General features: G+C 43.0%; 1 protein-coding gene across 1 annotated transcript in view; it reads left to right on the top strand.

Annotated features, from left to right (window-relative positions):
• Nucleotides 1–19,476, top strand: part of npm1b (nucleophosmin 1b) — a 107,160-nt gene that overhangs the window by 5,355 nt on the left and 82,329 nt on the right. The window contains exons 2-3 of the mRNA XM_048595737.1: nucleotides 3,827–3,909; nucleotides 14,753–14,872. Coding sequence (XP_048451694.1) covers nucleotides 3,827–3,909; nucleotides 14,753–14,872 — 203 coding nt within the window. The remainder of the gene's footprint in view (nucleotides 1–3,826; nucleotides 3,910–14,752; nucleotides 14,873–19,476) is intronic.

The following is a 19,476-nucleotide window of genomic DNA, read 5'->3' as shown; positions in this document are numbered from 1 at the left end:
GCTGAAGAAGGGTCTAGGCCCGAAACGTCAGCTTTCCTGCTCCTCTGATGCTGCTTGGCCTGCTGTGTTTATCCAGCTCTTCACCTTGTTATCTCAGATTCTCTAGCATCTGCAGTTCCTACTATCTGTGAAATCCTTTTACATTTTAAGGCTTCTTTAGGCTGGTTTTTCACTTTGAGCAACATAGAACAAATAATACTTGAGCAATGAATACATCAACCTGGGTATTTTCATGTTAGCTGATTAACTCAATTGGAATATACTGTGCGAGAAGGGTTCAGTACAAGATTAAGTCTCAAAGCACTTATAGCAGGTTTATGTCTCCCTGCCCTGTCAGGTCCTTCAATTTGGCTTCTTGGACGGTGTATTCCAAAGCAGACCTAGCAAGACCCAGGTCAGCAACTCTTGTTAGCACACTGTTCACGTTACACATTAAAGCCGTATTTGCTTCCTGCTCCACGCAGCAGTACAGGATATCCTCACTTAAAGTTGTGGTTGCATTCCCACAAGTCACAACTTAAAGTTGGAATTGGCATTAGTTCCATAAACTTCACATTAAAACTGGAGATGAGTTCCATAACAAAGAAAATTATTTGAACACGTACTCTGTACTTTAAAAGACTGCATGCCTAAATAAAATAGCTGTTAACATTGTTTTGTTTTTAATTCATTCATTGTAGGCCAGGTAGGCCAACATTTATTGCCCATCCCTAATTGCCCAGAGGGCAGTTAAGAGTTAACCACATTGCTGCAGGTCTGGAGTCACATAGAAGCCAAACCAGGTTCAGGATGGCAGTTTCCTTCCCTAGAAGACATTAGTGAATCAATTTTCTTCTAACAATTGACAACAACTTCATAGACATTGGTAAACTGTAAATTCTAGCTTTTCTTCATTAAATTCAATTTCCACCATCTGCCATTGTGGAATTTGAACCTGGGCTCCTGAGACATTGTCTGGGTCCCTGGATTAGTAGACCCATCACATCTTGCAGATAACTGTTAAAATAAGTTGATATTCCACTCACTGTATTTCCTATAATGGCTTTTCACCTTTGCCTTTACCTTGCTCGCTGTCTCTCTTGCGTTCTCATGGTTTCGCGCTCTGTCTCATGCGTGCGCACACAAAGTCCTGAGCCCTGTAGAGGATCATGGGCACTTGTTCTGATAATTGTTGGTCTTGCTGTTCCAGCTGCCACCTTGTAAGGGAAGGAATAGCTGGCATCTGCAGAAGAAAAGTACTGCTTAGCTCGGTTGAGATTGATGCTCAGCAGGTTGTTTTGGATTTGTGAGGGGTGGCAACGCCATCTTGCCTGGACAGATCCTTGGGATACTGGCAGGTATGGGGTCTGGTAGGCCAGGGGGCTGGTGGCTGAAAATTTGGGGCAGCGGTTCAGCTTGGAGAGAGACCTTGGCTTAGAAAGCTACGAGTTGTCTCAAGTCTGAGAAAATGGAAACAATTGGGTCACGTAACGTACTGCAGTAAACAATGTTAAAACTAATCTTGTGACACTTATTGAGATTTCCTGTCCTCTTAACTTAACATTAAAGCTAAAAGATGCTGAAAGAGGAAACGTTAAACATAGACCCTCTGTGCTTTGTGTGTCTTTTTACTCTCTTGTCCTTTCACAATGTTCCCGAGGTAGGAATCCTGTCATTTAATTTTCAGCTTCAGTTACAGATCACATGGGCATGTTTCTGCACAGATGACTAACCCACATGCTGCAATGTTCTGTTTCACCTTTGAAAGAAAGGAGACTCATAAAAGTATTACCAGCTTATGAAGTTCATGTTCATAACAAATAGGGGCAGGAGTCAACGATACAGCTGAGTCTGCTGTTAAGTGTGACCAAGGCTGATCATCTTCCTCAGTTCCACTTTCCTGGCTGTTTGTTGTCTCCCTTCATAGATTTTTGATTTCCAAAAAACAATTAGTCACAGCCTCCGTTGAACAATTGAGTACCTTCAAAGAGAAAGTGGTTTGAACACATTCGAGGCTTAATCCCTCAAAAGGGCCAGGAAGAGCAAACAAATCCAGAGCTCCCTAGATTAAGAAAAGGTAGGAATAATTAAGATAAAGAGGAAAAAGTGTGAATGTCAGGTAGAAAATGTAATGAAGAAAGCGGAATGCTGAAGGGAGGAGAAGAAGCACATAAGAAAAGCATAAGGGGATAACAAACACACTACAACTGACATAAGAAGGAATCTCAAAGCTTTTAATAGTACATAAATAGTGAAAGGGTGGTCAAAGGAGGAGTAAGACTGAATAGGGCCCAGAAAGGGGATTTAAAAATATGAGGTTAACCATTTTGGCAGGAAGAGATGTGCAGAGTATTTCTTCATTTGTAAGAGGTTAGAAAATTTAAATCATAGAATCCCTATAGTGTGGAAGCAGGCCATTCAGCCCATCAAGTCCACCTGCCCCTCCGAAGAGCATCTCACCCAGACCTACCCCCTACCCAATACCTGTCAGCCTGCATTTACAAGAGCACCTGGAGGAAACCCATGCTGACACAAGGAGAATGTGCAAACAGTCTCCTGAGGATGGAATGAAACCCTGACCCCTGTGAGACAGTGGTGCTAGCCACTGTGCCAAATAAAGGGATCTAGGTGTTTTTGTCAACAAGTTAGTGAGGACTAACATGCAGGTGCTGCAAGAGGAAGTCTAACAGAATATTGTTATTTATTGCAAGAGGATTTGAGTACAGGAGTAGTGAAGTCTTGCTTCAATTGTATAGTTGCTGGTGAGACTGCACCTGGAGTAAATGTGCAGCTTCGGTTGTCTTCTCTCAGAAAAGATGATATCGCAATGGAGAGAGTCCAGCAAAGACTCACCAGACTTGTTTCCGAGATGGGAGTCCTGCCATCAAGTCACAGGGTCATACAGCACGGAAACAGACCCTTTGGTCCAATTCACCCGCATCGACCAGACACCCCAATCTGTTGTAGTCCCATTTGGCCCATATCCCTCCTGAAACCCTTCCTATTCATGTACCCATCCAGATGCCTTTTAAATGTTGTACTTGTACCAGCCTCTGCCACTTCCTCTGGCAGCCCATTCCATACACTCACCACTCTTGGCGTGAAAAAATTATCCCTCAGGCCTTTTTTGAATCTTTCCCCTCCTACCTGCATCCATCCAATATCAAGGATAACATATTTCCCTGGTTGAGGAATCTGGAGCCAAGGGCACAATTTAAAAAGAAGGGGATGCCATTTAGGACCAAAAGAAAAACAAATGACTACAGATGCTGGAAATTAATAACAAAAACAGAAATTACTGGGAAAAACTCAACAGGTCTGGCAGCACCTGTGCAGAGAAAGCACAATTAATGGAGTTCTGAGGAAGACCACTAGATTCAACGCATTAACTCTGCTATCTCTCTACAGATCCTGCCAGACCTCCTGAGTTTTTGCGGTAATTTTTGTTTTTGGTTTTTATTTAGGACCACAATGAGAATTTTTATTGCTCAGGGTTGTGAATCTTCATAGCTCTCTGCCTCCGAGAAGTGTGGATGCTCAGTCTTCTGCCTCTGTTTAAAACACTTTGATATATTGCTGTTTACTAGTGGCATTTTGGGGATAGTGTGGGTGAAAGGAATTGAGTGTTCGATCGGCCATGGTTGGACAAAATGGAGTGGGCTCATTGGGCTGAATGGCCTTCTCCTATTCCAATGATTCGATTGTTTTTATTTCTCTTATGACAGTTAACATGTCCCCTTTTTTTTTTTTTACAAACATAGTTGCAAAATTTTGCTGCCAACAAAAATGAGTTGTGTGCACCTTGAAAATGAGTTGTCAGGTTAATTTTTCCAATTTGATTCTTCAGGATGTGTGCTGGAGGAAGGAAGAAAGGAATACAAATTCCAGGTGCAAGATGATCGGATGGCGCACCAACTCATTCTAAGGACGGTGAGTGCCCTCCCTGATGGGAATGTCATATTAACATAGAAGATAACAGCAGGAATAGACCTTTCAAACCTTCCAGCCTGCTCTGCTGCTTATTATAAACATGGCTGGTTATCCAGCTCAGTACCCTGGTCCCTCTTGCTCCCCATACACTTTGATCCCTTTAGCCTTAAGAACTATACCTAATTCTTTCTTGAAAACATTCAATGTTTACCCCCAGCCACTTTCTCTGGCAGTGAATTCCACATTCTTGCCACTCTCTAGATGTAGAAATTTCTCCTCTTCTCACTCCTCAGTGGCCTACATCATTGATATTTCTAATCCTCCTGTCCAGAGATGTTAGTACACATTTCTGGCGCAGGTGAGACTTGAACCCAGGCCTACTCCCTCAGAGATAGGGACATTACCACTGCACCACAAGATGCGCTGTGGCCTGTATCGTGACCTTAGACTATGACTCCTGGTCCTGGATTCCTGCTCATCTAGAAGACCGTCCCGGCATTTATCCTGTGTGGGTCTATTAGAATTTTATAGGTTTCTACGGGATTCCCCCCATTCTTATAGAAGCAAAGTGTGTTAACATTGGCCTGTCATCAAATTCTAAATTCCAGTGACTATAATCCTAATTAATCCGGTCTCTCTTCATCCATCAATCCTGGCAACCCAGGAATCTGTCTGGTAAACCTTCTTGTACTCCTTTCACAGGGAGTTACAAGGATATCCCAGTCTTGCACTGCCCCTGTTCCCAATCTATCTAAGGCAATGCTGATCTGTCTTTGTGTTTTTGCTACTAAAGTGGATAACGTCTCATTTATCTGCATTACACTTCATCTGCCATACATTTGCCCTGTCGCTCAACCTGTCCAAATCACAGTGAATCATCTTTTTCACATCTTACTCTCCCACCCAGCTTTGTGTAATCTGCAGGCCAAAGGGCATGTTCCTGTGCTGTTCTGTCTTGTTATGCTAAAAAGAAAAGAATAAATGGTCTTTTCCTGATTGGCAGCCAGTGACTAGTGGGATATTGCAAGAGCCAGTGCTTAGACCCCATCCATTCACAATATATATTAATGATTTAGTGGAGGGAACTAATTATAATAGTCGTAGAGTTGTAGTTGTACAGCAGTGAAACAGACTCCTCTTCAACTAGTCTATGCCAAATATAATCCCAAACTAAACTAGTCCCACCTGCCAGCACCTGGCCTACATCCCTCCAAAGCTTTCTTTTTTTTCTTTATTCATTCACGAGATGAGGGTGTCGCTGGCTAGGCAGCATTTATTGTCCATCCCTAATTGCCCAGAGGGCAGTTCAGAGTCAACCACATTGCTGTGGGTCTGGAGTCACATGTAGGCTGGACCAGGTAAGGATGGCAGTTTTGTTCCCTAAAGGACGTTAGTAAACCAGATGGGTTTTTCCAAAAATAGACAATGGATTCGTAGTCCTCATTAGATTCTTACTTCCAGATATTTTAATGAATTCAAATTCCACCATCTGCCATGTAGGGATTTGAACCTGGGTCCCCAGAACATTATCTAGGTCTCTGGATTAATAGTGCAGCGATAGTACCACTAGGCCATTGCCTCCCTCTTATTCATATATACATCCAAATGTCTTCTAAACACTGTAATTGTACTCGTGTTCACCACTTCATCAGAAAGTTCTTTCCACACATGAGCCACCTTCTGTTTTTTTTTTTTTAAAAATTGCTGCTTATGTCTTTTATTATCAAGCTGGAGGGGGTTTAGAAGAGATTTACCAGGATAGTTCTGGGTATGGAACTTTGAGTTATAAGGAAAGGATGGATAGGCTGGGACTTTTTTCTTGGAGTGTAGGAGGTTGAGAGGTGACCTTATAGAAGTTTATAAAATAATGAGTGGAATAGATAAAGTTAATGATAGTTGTCTTGTCCCTAAAATGGGGAATTTCAAGACTGGGGGCACATTTTTAGGGTGAGAGGAGAGAGATTTTAAAAAAGACATGAGGCAAATTTTTTACACAGAGTGGTTCACATGTGGAATGAACTTCCTGATGAAGGGGGTACAATTACAACATTTAAAAGACATTTGGATGGATATATGAATAGGAAAGGTTTGGAGGGATAGGAGCCAGGAGCAGGCAGGTGGGACTAGTTTAGTTCGGGATTATATTTGGCATAGACTTGTTGGACCGAAGAGTCTGTTTCAGTGCTGTATGACTATTATATTTAGTTCCCTCATCTAAATCATTAATACATACTGTGAATAGATGGGATCCAAGTACTGATTTCTGCAGTACCCCACTAGTCACTGGCTGGCACTCAGGAAAAGTACCATTTATTCTTCTCTTCTTAGCATGACAAAACAGCACAGCACAGGAACATGCTCTTCGGCCCACTGTATTTCTGCTAACCTTGATACCATTCTAAACTGCTTGACTCTGCCTGCACACAGTCTGTATCCAGCTATTCCCTGCCTGTTCACGTGTCTGTCTCAATGCCTCTTAAATGTTCCTATCATATCTGTTTCTCCACTGGCAGCGTGTTCCAGGCACCAGGCACCTACCACCCTTTTTTTTTTTTTTAAAAAAAGTACTTGCCTTGCACATGTGTTTTAAGAATTTGTATCCTGTCTGCCAAATGGATCTCTATCCGTTCAGTACACTACCCTCAATCCCGTGTGCTTTAACTTTACATGCTAATCTTTTGCATGGAACCTTATTGAAAACCTTTTGAAAGTCCAAGTAAACCATATCACTGGTTCTCCCTTATCAACTTTACTAGTTACATTTTCAAAGTATTCCAGTAGATTTGTCGAGCACCATTTCCCCATCTGTTTTTCCATACTGATTCTGTTGGAAGCAGAAGCAGAAACAGAAATTGCTGGAAAAACTCAGCAGGTCTGGCTGCCCTTGTGGCGAGAAATCAGAGTTAATGTTTTTGGACCGGTGACCCTTCAGAACCGATGGTAGCTAGAAAAGAGTTCGTTTATATGCAGAAGATAGGCTGGGGGAAAGGAGTAAATGATAGGTGGGGATAGAGCCCAGAGAAAGAGAAAAACAGTTGGACAGACAAAAAATGGATAACAGTCAGCCTAGGAGAAAGACTAGTGCTGATGGAGCCTATTCGTGGCTAGAGGCTAGTGGTAGGTTGTGTGTAATAGCAGACTATGTAATAAGTGTTTGGGGGTGGGGGAAAGCATGGGGAAGGTGCTCAAGCATTAAAGTTGTTAAACTTGATAATTGTGTGTGGGAAATCATGTATCACTGACTTGATTCAATTTTTTGAAGAGGTGACAAAGAAGATTGAAGGCAGACTGGTAGGTATTGTCTTATGGACTTCAGCAAAGCATTATGCAAGGTTCTGCATAATAGACTGGTTAGTTAGATCACATGGGATCCAGGGGGAGCTAGCCAATCAGATAGAGATAACATAGTGTGGAGTTGGAGGAACACAGCAGACCAGGCAGCATCAGAGGAGTAGGAAAGTTCATGTTTCGGGTCGGGACCCTTCTTCAGAAATGGGGGAGGGGGAAGTGAGCTCCGAAATAAATAGAGAGAGGAGGGGTGGGGTCTGGGGAAAGGTAGGTGGGATGATGATAGTTGAGTGCAGATATGCAGTGGTGGGGATTGGTCAGTGAGGTGGGAGGAGTGGATAGGTGGGAGAGATGATGGACAGGTTGTGACAGGTCAAGGAGGTGGGGATGAGAGGGAGGGTTGATCATGGGATGAAGCTGGGGGTGGGGTGATTTTGAAACTGGTAAAGTCCACATTGAGACCATAGAATTGGCTTGAAAGTAGGAGACAGAGGTGTTAGTAGAGGGTTGCTTCTTGGAGTGGAGGCCTGTGACCAATGGTGTGCCTGCAGATGACGCCAAAATAGGTGTTGTAGTGGACAGTGCAGATGATCTCGGAATACAACGGCACCTTGATCAGATTGACGAATAGGCCGCAGAGTGGCAAATGGTGGTTAATTTAGATCATGTGAGATGTTGTATTTTGGTAGACAAACCAGGACAGAACTGTATAATTTCGTGTTTTCTCTCCACCTTTGTTTTCCAAATAGTGGAGTTACATTAGCTACCATCCAATCCATCAGAATTGTTCTAGAGTCTGAGGATCTTGAAAGTTGACCTCCAATGCATCCACTATTTCTTGAGCTGCTTCCTTAAGTACTCTACACTATAAATTAATTGGCCCTGTGGATTTATCAGCCTTTAATCTCATTAATTTCCCAATATCCCGGAAGCCCATGTGCAGCACCAACTTCTGGAACCAGAAATGAATGCTGATCGCCTCCCACACAATATTGGAGCAGCTACATGCAAGTGCAGCTGTGCAGCTGTGCAGCAAATAGATGCAGCCACAGGAAATCCAGAGAAGGCTATCGAAGTGATTAGCCCCCCTCGAATTTGGCTGGAGCTGTCCGGTCACAAGACTGGAACCAGAGCTTCGTAGCCATGTCAGTCCAAGGTAAAAGCTTTTAAGGCCTGAGCCCCTCCTTGACAAGGTAGCTCTCTGTTGCTCCCCTGTTATGCATGCCGTTAGATTTCTCTGCTGCTGCTCCAGGCTTATCTTCTCTTTGACCAGGAGTATTGCACAAGAACCATTTAAAGTGGGTTAATTAGAGACTTCAAGTCTCCTGCTTTTCGTTTTAGCACTTATGTTTCTTTTCACATTTTAGCCAGAGGCTGTTTGTGTCATTCTTCAGCTAGACATTAACTGTTATTGATTCTCTGAGTCACCATTTCCCATTCTAAGGCCTTAAATTTACAGCGCACTCTTTAATTTTATACGATTTTAAAGATGCTGTGGGATATCATTTTGGATAATGAAGGGAAATAGATTGCATAGAACGTAGAATCTTGCACTTCAAAGATGATATAAACACCATTGTAGAAAATAAAGTACTGCACTTTTTCTTTCAGATTTTTAACTATTTCCCACAAGTTTCAGAATATTTCTTAAATGGTGAGAGATTGGGAAGTGTTGATGTCTGAAGGGATCTGGATGTCCCTGTTCATTAGTGATCGAAGGTTAACTTGTACATGCAATTAGGAAGGCACATGGTATGCTGGCTTTTATTTCAGAAGGATGAGAGTACGGGACTGAAGATGTCTTGCAGTTTTTAGAACCTTGGTGAAACTGCATTGGGAGTATTGTGTACAGTTTTGGTCCCTTTACTCAAGGATGGATATATTCGCCATTGAAGAAGTGCAGTACAAGTTCATCCCAGACTAATTCCTGGGATGGAGGGACTACACTTGGAGGGGACTGAGCCTGTATTCTTCACACCTTCCAAGAAGGAGAGATGACCCGGTTGAAACAAAAGTTCTTACAGGGCTATACAGGATGGATACAGAAAAGGCATTTCCACAGGCTGTTTGGCCTCCAAATAAGAGGCAGGCTATTTAGGACTCGGATGAAAAGAAATTTCTTGACTCGATAGGTAGTTATAGTTACTTCCAAGGGCTGTGGAAGCTGTCGTTGAAAATGTTCAAAACAGAAATTAGTAGATTTTTTGATGCTAGTAAAATCGAGAAATAGTATCAGAGAATCAAATTTGTGAGTCTCGTCACATTTTTAGATGAAGTAACTGAGAATATGGATGAAAGGAATGCACAAGGCATTGGTTAGACCGCTTTTGGAACGCTTGTATTCAGCTGTTGTCTCCCTGCTATAGGAAATATATTGTGAAACTTGTAAATCTTTTCTGAACCCTTTCAAGGAAGTTGCCAGGGTTTGGAGCGTTTGAGCAATGGGGAGAGGCTGAATACGTTAACGCTATGTTCCCTGGAGCATTGGAGACTGAGGAGTGAGCTTATCAAGGTTTATAAAATCGTGAGGTGCGTGGATAGGGCGAATATTTTCTCTGGGTAGGGGAGCTCAAACTAGAGGGCATAGTTTTAAGGTGAGAGTGGAAAGATTTAAAAGGGACCTGAGGGGCAACTTTTTCACACAAGGTGGTGCGTGTATGGAATGAACTGCCAGAGGAAGTTGTGGAGGCTGGTACAATTGAACATTTAAAAGGCATCTGGATGGGTATATGAATAGGAAGCATTTAGAGGGATATGGGTTAAACGCTGGCAAATGGGACTAGACCAGATTTAGGATATCTGGTCGGCATGGATGGGTTGGACTGAAGGGTTTGTTTCCGTGCTGTACGTAGAGTCATAAAAAGGTACTTCAGCCTATTGAGTCTATGCCAGTCAAAAACAACCGTTTAACAACTCTAATCCCATTTTCCAGCACTTGGCGCTTGGTCTTTGTATGGCTTGGCATCGCAAGCGCACATCTAAACACTTCTTTAATATTATGAGGGTTTCTGCCCCTACTAACCTTTCAGGCAGTGAGTTCCAGATTCCCACCTTCTGGTATCTCCTCTGAACCTTCTGCCCTTTGTACAGGAGAAATAGATTTTAAGGTATTGTATCAAGAAGAAAAGTTTCTTCCTGTCTGTCCTATCTAGGGCCCCAAACGTTTATGACAACCCCCTCTGCCCTGGGGAAAACCATCCCCATCTGTCCACTCTCTCTCCATAACTGAAACTCTCCAGCCCAAGCAATCTCCTGGTAAATCTCCTCAGCACCCTCTCCAATGCTATCACTTCATTCTATAATGTGCATTCAAGAATTGCACACAATACTGTATATTTGAGGATAGTGTGGGAAAGTGACATTGAAAATTAGCTTTGATCTAGATAGCAGAGTAGGCTCAAGGGGCTGAATGACCTTCGCCCATATTCCTATGCCCCTGTTTTTCTGTTTTTGTAACATTTTCATAATAATTGTCTTTAACACAGGAAAATGATAGCTTTTTTGGGAAAGTGGGAGGCATGGGATAATAAACCAAAGAAACATACAATCAAATAAAAGAACAAAAGCTTGGTCTGAGCTAAGTTTCTTTTTTAATGTATTCATGGAAACTGGGTGACGCTAGCTGACCAGCATTAATTGGTCATCCCTATTTGCTGTCAAGAAGGTGGTGTCGGTAGCCTGCAATGCTTTCAGAGAGGGAGTTGCAGGAGTTTGACCTAGTAAGAGTGAAGGAATGCCGATCTATTTCCAACTCAGGATGGTGGGGAACTTGCAGGTGGTGGTGCTGTTATCAGAGTTAGACTCATCCAGGCAAGCTGGGAGTATTCTGTCAGCTTCTGACATGTATCTTATAGATAGTGGACATGTTTTGAAGTGTCAGGAGCTGTGTTACTTTCAGAATTCCTAGCCTCTGACCTGATTTTGTAGCTGCAGTATCTAAATAGTTGATCCAATTCAGCTTCTGGTCAATGGTAGTTCCTAAGACGTTGATAGTCAGTTGTACAGCATGGAAATGGACTGTTCGGTCCAACTCGTCCATGCCAACAAGATGTCCTAAATTAATCCAGTCCCATTTACCAGCAGTAGGTCCATATCCCTCTATACCTGAAGGCCAAGCAGGCATCTCCACTTCTGACCTTATGATGGAGCGAAGGAAGCAGCTGAAGATGGTTGGGCCTCGGACAGTATCCTGAGGGACTCCTGCTTGAGCTGACATGACTGTTCTCCACAACCATTTTCTTGTATGCCTGGTATGACTTCAACCAGCAGAGAATTTTCATCATGATTCTTATTGACTTTAGTTTTGCTAGGGCTCCTTGATGCCTTACTCGGTTAAATGTGATATTGAGAACAGTCACTTGCCTCACCTCTGGAATTCAGCTGTTTTTCCCATGTTTGAAATAAGGTTGTAATGAGGTCAGGAGCTGAGTGATCCTGACTGAACCCAAACTGAGCTTTAATGAGAAGGTTATTGCTGAGCAAGTACTTTTTCATATCTAAGTCGATGACACCTTCCATCCGTGATATTAAAGAGTAGATAGATGGAGCAGTTATTGGCTAGATTATATTTGCCCTGCTTTTTGTGCACAGGACATTACTAGGCAATTTTCCTCGTTGTTGGGTGGATGTAGCTGTTGCTGTATTGGGACTGCTTAGCTAAGGATGCAGCAAGTTCTAGGGCACAATTCTTCATTACTATTGGCAATATGTTGTCTGGGTCCATTGCCTTTGCAGCATCAAATACCTCCAGCCATTTCTTCGTAACGTGAAGTGAATCAAATTGGCAGAGGTAGATCATTCTCTCAACCCTTAATATTACCTCCAGACAGTAGCGAATATATGGAATTCAGTGCCATGTGTTGCAGTTGAGGCAAATGGCATAAGTCTACTTGAGAGTGAATGGACTGAAGAATATCCTTGGGAGGTTAGGTGAAATACAGATATTGCTTAACAAATGTCTGTCAATTCTCAATTTGATATGATTGATTTCACTGTATTTCAGTACACGTGACAATGAAAAGCTTCGTTTACGAGCTGTACAGGCAGATCACAGCCAGCAAAGGATGTACAGATCAAAAAGACTTAGAGGCATACAGGTTACATTTACATTATTTGAGTCTAGAGTCCATTCAACAGTCTGATTATGGCCAGAAATAAGCTGTCCTGAACCTGCTGGTGTGTGTGTTCAGGCTTCTGTATCTTCTGCCTGACAGAAGAGGTTGTAGGAGGTCACTACCGACATGCGATAGGTCTTTGATTTTGGCCGCCTTTCCACTGCAGCGAGTCGTGTAAATGGAGTCCATGGAACGTTGGCTTCTGAGATGGTCTGGGCTGTGCGCACCACCTTCTGTAGTTTCTTACCGTCCTGGGCAGAGCAGTTGTCGTGCCAGGCTGTTATGCACCCAGACAGTATGCTTTCAATGGTGCATCCGTAGAAGCTGGTGAGGGACCTTAGGAATATGCCAAATTTCCTGAGCCGCCTGATGAAGAAAAGACATTGTTGTCTGCCTTGACTGTCACATTTCTGTGGCAAGTCCAGGACAGGTCGTTAGTTACCATCAGTCTGAGGAACTTTATGTTGTCCACCCTCAACCTCACTTCTGTTGATGTAGATGGGGGCGTGTTCTCCTCCTTTCTTTTGTGAAGTTGATGATAAGTTCTTTAGTTTTGACAACGTTGAGAGACAGATTATTTTCATTACACCACATCAAGTTCTCTATCTCCCTTCCGTATTTTGATTTGTCATTGTTAGATATCTGTCCCTCAGCGAACTTGTAGATGGTGTTTGTTTGGAATTTGGCAACACAGTCGTGGGTGTACAGGGAGTACAGTAGGGGGCTAAGGACACATCCTTGGGGGTGCTGCAGTGTTGAGTGTTATTGTGGAGAAGGTGCAGTTACCTATCCTCACTGATTGCAGTCTGTGGGTCAGAAAGCTGAGGATCCAGTTGCAGAGAGCGGAGCCAAGACCAAGTTCATGCAGTTTTGAGATCAATCTGGAAGGGATAATGGTGTTGAAGGTGGAGCTGCAGTCAACGAGAAGGAGTCTGACTTAGGTATCTTTGTTGTCCAGATGTTCCAGGGATGAGTGCAGGGCTAGGGATTAGGCATCATCTGTGGACCTGTTATGTCAGCAGCTAAACTAGGGGATTGAGGCAGGTTGGGAGGCTGGAGTTGATGTGGGCACTTCATGATTATTGAAGTCAGAGCTATCGGGCGGTAGTCATTAAGGCACGCTGCTTGCGTTTTCTTGGGTACGGGGATGATGGTGGCCTTCTTGAAGCAGGTGGGGACTTCGGCTTGTAGGAGGGAGAGGTTGAAGATGTTAGTGAATACCGTGTGAAGTATTAAATATTTTGAAGAATTCCCTCCCTTAGGACGTTGAGTCAACTTACAGCACATGGACTACAGCGATTCAAGAAGGCAGCTCACCACCACCTTCTCAAGGACAACTAGGTATAAACAATAAATGCTGGCCAACCAGTGATGAGTGAAATTTCAATCAAAAGTCCTTGCCTCTTCCCAAGACCTGCCCTCGTGTAGTTGCTTGTTGATTTGGATTGCTTTCATCTCCAGACTCGCAGTTATTTCTATTACTAGAACTGACCTTTGCAACTCCCCTTTCCATGCTGCGTTTCGAGTTTCCACAGTGCGGAAGTTTAGTCAAGTTTAGGTGCAATTTTAGTCACTACCTCTTAAACACTAGCCTAGAAAGGAAATCATGCACGATCGGAAAATACTGTTGCTCTGTCCTTTGTCTTGTCATTTGGCTAACAACATAAAAAGGTTAAACTATTCATTGATAATCAATATGAATATGCGATTGTATGCTCAAGGGATGTATTGTTACTCCTTTTGTAATCACAGTTGTTAATAACTGCATGTGACATGCGCCACTACTGTGAGTGCTGTCAACTTGCACTAATATCACCTTGGTAAAGCTTCCCTTTTTGCAATAACATTTTTTTTGTTTAAACATCTTTGCAAGTTGACCATATAATTAAGGTGACACTTCCAGTGCAGTACCATCAGATGTCTATTCAGGTGCAAATTCCTTGACACTATTTGAAAGAACTTTGTGTTATCCCAGCATCCTGTCTGTAACTTTCCCTTGACCAACGCCACTAGAAACTGATTTAACAGGTCAAGTCGTTGTATTTGCTGTTCATAGCATCTTGCAAATTAGCTGCCCTGTTCATGAACACAAAGAGCAGCACTTTGAAATCAATCGACTGAAGGCAATGCAGTTTGGAGCGCAGTGAAACTTTCCATTTAGTGACACCATGGCTTGTACTGTGGTTATCAACTCTGCTAAACATGGCTCGTTGCATCTTCGTTGTTATTTTTCATTGTCATTACTAGTTGAGGCCACTAGGTGGTGATTTGCACATTGGTTTTGCCAATCCTCAAATACAACTACTGAAGACTCGTGGCTAAATAATTTTTTCTCCTTTTTTAGCTTTAACGATGAAGTTGGCTTATAGGCCTCCTTTTGTATATATTTTTGCTTTTTTGTGAAAAGTCAGTATCACTTTTTTTTTATTTTCCGGTGACAGGTATGTGTGGGTCCAGAAACAAAAGATGAGCTACATGTCATTGAGGTAGAGGCTATGAACTCGAATGGAAAAATGATCAAGGTCCCTTTGACATCTCTGAAGCCATCCATTCTAACTACAGTAAGTGCCTCAACATATGCACAAGTGTTTACATTTAATATGTATAGTGTTAGTGGGTAAGTTGTTCACAAAGCATAGTGGAAATCAGAAAGAGTGCAGATGGCAGTGTCCAGAAAATGAGGCCACCTTATAGCTATACACATAGATGATCAAGTGCAGTCATGTGTATCCTTTCAGCAGGACAAAGTGATTCCTGACTCTCTCAGTTGGAGGCTAAAGGTTTTATAAATTCATGAGGGGCATGGATAGGGTAAATACCCAAGCTCTCTCCCCTAGGGTAGGGGAGTCCAAGACTAGAGGGCATAGGTTTAAGGTGAGAGGGGAAAGGTATAAAAAGGGACATAATGGGCAAGTTCTTCACACACTGAGTAGTGTGTGTATGCAATGAGGAAGTGGTGGAGGCTGGTACAATTACAACATTTTAAAAGGCATCTGGATGGGTACATGAATAGGAAGGGTTTAGAAGGGTTTGGGCCAAATGCTGGAAAATGGGACTAGATTAATTTAGGATATCTGGTTGTCATGGACGAGTTGGACTGAAGGGTCTGTTTCCATGCTGTACAACTCTGATTCTAGTTGCTGCCCAATCTGTCTGCACCTGCATATTTATTCATCGTACTTTTTTAATCAAGTTGCTGTGTGGGATCAAAATAGAACTCCAAAAGAGAAAATGTATTTTCTTTCTGTTGGAAATGTTGGTTCCTGATTGTTGGACTGAGCTGGTAATGTGACAGAGGCACGTTCAGTTGAATCATCTGGAAAGGAATTATTCTTCCCTCTGAAAAAGAAGGTTGAGCAGTGGTAAGGGGAAAAGCACAAGTTTGTTGCTCATTCAAGGAGTTGACACAGACACCATGGGCCAAATGGCCTCCTGTGCCATAAAATCCATGCTTCTGTGACAGGCTACAGTAAATGGTAACTGGTCCAGATATTAATTGTGCTAATCTCAGCCCCCTCTGTCCACTTCAATTGTCGAAAGAAAAAGAAGATTCCTGGAAATTCTGCAGAAACTACTTAGGTTTATGCTGCAACATTTCTCTGTTAGAGTTTGATGAACAATTCATGGTATGGAAGACATGAGCAACATCCCAAAAATTCGAGAGTCGGGGGTTGGGGGTGCTGAGGTGAATATGGTGGCCATCACCAAGCAGAAGGTACTAGAAAAACTGAAAGGTCTGAAGGTGGATAAATCACCTGGACCAGAGGGACGACACCGCAGAGTTCTGAAGGAGATAGTGGAAATGTTAATGGTGATCTTTCAGAAATCACTCGAGTCAGGGATGGTCCCAGACGGCTGGAAAATTGCTAATGTAACCCCCTGTTTAAGAAGGAGAAAGATGGGAAATTACAGGCCGACTAGCCTGCCCTCGGTTGTTGGTAAGATTTTGGAGTCATTGTGAAAGATGAGATTTCTGAATACTTGGAAGTGAATTGTAAAATAGGGCAGAGTCAGCATGGTTTCATCAAGGGGAGATCTTGCCTGACGAATCTTTTAGAATTCTTTGAGGAGGTAACGAGCACGTTAGACCAGAGACAGCCAATGGATGTTATCTACCTGGACTTCCAAGAAGGTCTTTGATACAGTGCTGCACAGGAGGCTGCTGAGTAAGATAAGGGCCCATGGTGTTAGAGGCAAGGTACCAGCATGGATAGAAGATTGGCTGTCTGGCAGAAATCGAGAGTGGGGATGAAAGGGTTTTTCTGAGGCTGGCAGCCAGTGACTAGTGGTGTTCCACAAGTGTCAGTGTTGGGACCATAACTTTTAATAGGGCATTCTGGCTACGTTTGCAGACGGTACAAAGATAGGTGGAAGGGCAGGTAGTATTGAGGAGGTGGTGAGGTTGCAGAAGGATTTAGACAGGTTAGGAGAGTGGACAAAGAAGTGGCAGATGGAGTGCATTGTGGAAAAGTGGGAAATCATGCACTTTGGAAAGAATACAGGCATAGACTATTTTCTAATTGAGGAGAACATACAGAAATCTGAAGTGCAGAGGGATTTGGGAGTCCTCGTCCCGGTTTCTGTTAAGGTGAACTTGCAAGTTGAGTCGATAGTTAGGAAGGCAAATACAATGTTGGCATTTATTACGAGAGGACGAGAATAAAAAAAAGCAGGGATGTACTTCTTTATAAGGCAGTGGTCAGACAACATTTAGAAGATTTGGAGAAATTTTGGGTACCATACCTCAGGATGAATGTTCCGGCTCTGGACCACGTCCAGAGGGGTTTCATGAGAACGATGCCAGGAATGAAAGGCTTAACATATGAGGAACGTTTGAGGACTCTGGGTCTATACTTGATAGAGTTTAGAAAGATGAGGGGGAATCTAATTGAAACTTAGAGAATACTGAACAGCCTGGATAGAGTGGGTGTTGGGAAGATGTTTCCATTAACAGAAGAGACTGGGACTTGACGATACAGCCTTAGAGTAAAGGGAAGACCCATTAGAACAGAGATGAGGAGGAACTTCTCAAGCCAGAGAGTGATGAATCTGTGGAATGCCTTGCCGTAGATGGCTGTGGCGGCCAGGTCATTGAGTATATTTCAAACGGAGATAGGTCCTTGATTATCAAGGGGATCAAATGTTACAGGGAGAATGGGGTTTAGCAGCCATGGTTGAATGGCCTAATTTCCGTTCACCTGTCTTGTGGTGTAATTGGGAGAGTGCATTAAAACATCCATTTACAGCAAAGGCTGAAATAGAAATGGACAAAGACAATTGCCACGTTCATAGATAATTCAAATAAATATACAGTGGAGGTGAGAGGTGAGTTTACCATTTCTGTCAGATTATTTTCTTTATGGGAGCAACAAGATTTGTGTTATAAATAAACCTGTGGTATATTGATGCTACTTTTTTCAAACTTCCACTGTGAAAGGATCTGTTTGCCATGTGATATTTGTTCAATATGTGTAATAATTTTGTGTGCCTCGTTCTACAATAATAGCACCTGCACTTTTCTTTTTTACACGGGAACCTTTTCTGTCTGGTTAGAATGCACAACTTATATGCAACTAAAGAAGGTTGTTGGCTTAGCTCAGTTGTGGCGCCTTTTATCACTGGGCTTAAGAGGTCATGGTTTCAAACATTGTCAGTCCATGTTGTGGATTGAGCAATGGAGTAGCACATAGAACAGTACGGCACTGTACAGGCCCTTCGGCCCACCATGTTGTGCCGAACTGTTACCCGAAACCTAAGGTCTATCTAACCTCCACCTCTACCTTTTACGATTATCCACATGCCTATCTAATAGCCGCTTAAATGCCCCTAATGAGGCCGACTCCACCACCCTCTCTGGCAATGCATTCCACGCCCTTACCACTCTGAGTAAAGAACCTACCTCTGACGTCTCCCCTATATCTACCTCCACTCACTTTAAAACTATGCCCCCTCGTAATAGCTACCTCCACCCTAGGAAAAAGTCTCTGGCTGTCCACTCTATCTATACCTCTGATCATTTTGTACACCTCGATCAAGTCAGCTCTCATCCTTCGTCGTTCTAAAGAGAAAAGCCCTAGTTCTGCCAACCTTTCCTCGTAAGACCTTCCCTCCATTCCAGGCAACATCCTGGTAAATCTCCTCTGCACCTTTTCCAGCACTTCTGCATCTTTCCTGTAATGAGGTGACCAGAACTGGACACCATACTCCAGATGTGACTGAACCAGTGTTTTGTATAGCTGGAGCATAACTTCACGGCTCTTGAACTCAATCCCTCTATTAATGAAAGCTAACACACCATACGCCGCCTTAACAACTCTATCCACCTGGGTGGCAGCTTTCAGGGAACTGTGGACATGAACCCCGAGATCCCTCTGCTCCTCCACATTGCCAAGAATCTTTCCGTTAACCCTGTATTCTGCTTTCAAGTTTGTCTTTCGAAAATGAATCTCCTCACATTTTTCAGGGTTAACCTCCATCTGCCACTTCTCAGCCCGGCTCTGCATCCTGCCAATATCCCTTTGTAACCGAGAACAGCCCTTCGCACTATCCACAATGCAACCCACCTTCATATCGTTCACAAACTTATTAATCCACCCCTACATCCAAATCATTTACAAAAATCACAAATAGAAGAGGACCCAGAACAGAGCCTTGTGGTACACCACTCATAACTGAGCACCATGTTGAATATTTTCCGTCCACTACCACCCTTTGTCTTCTAAGGGTCAGCCAATTCTGAATCCAATCTGCCACGTTTTCCCCCTATCCCATGCCTCCTTACTTTCTGCATGAGCCTACCATGGGGAACCTTATCAAACGCCTTACTTAAATCCATGTATACCACTGCTCTACCTTCATCCACGTGTTTGGTCACCTCTTCAAAGAATTCAATAAGGTTTTTGAGGCATGATCTACCCCTCACAAATCCATGCTGACTATCATGAATCAAACTGTGCCTATCCAAGTGATCATAAATTCTATCTCTCGGAGCCCTTTCCAATAATTTGCCCACCACTGACGTAAAACTAACTGGCCTGAAATTTCCGGGCTTATCCCTGTTCCCTTTTTTTGAACAAAGGAATGACGTTTGCCTCTGCAATCTTCCATATCTGTGGACAGTGAGGATGAAAAGATCATCGCCAAAGGTCCTGCGATCTCTTCCCTC

Source organism: Rhincodon typus, chromosome 1 (genome assembly GCF_021869965.1).
Source record: "Rhincodon typus isolate 14 chromosome 1, sRhiTyp1.1, whole genome shotgun sequence".
NCBI classification, from domain to species: domain Eukaryota; kingdom Metazoa; phylum Chordata; class Chondrichthyes; order Orectolobiformes; family Rhincodontidae; genus Rhincodon; species Rhincodon typus.
Note: the sequence above shows the minus strand (reverse complement) of the source record. Positions and strands in the feature narration are given on the sequence as shown.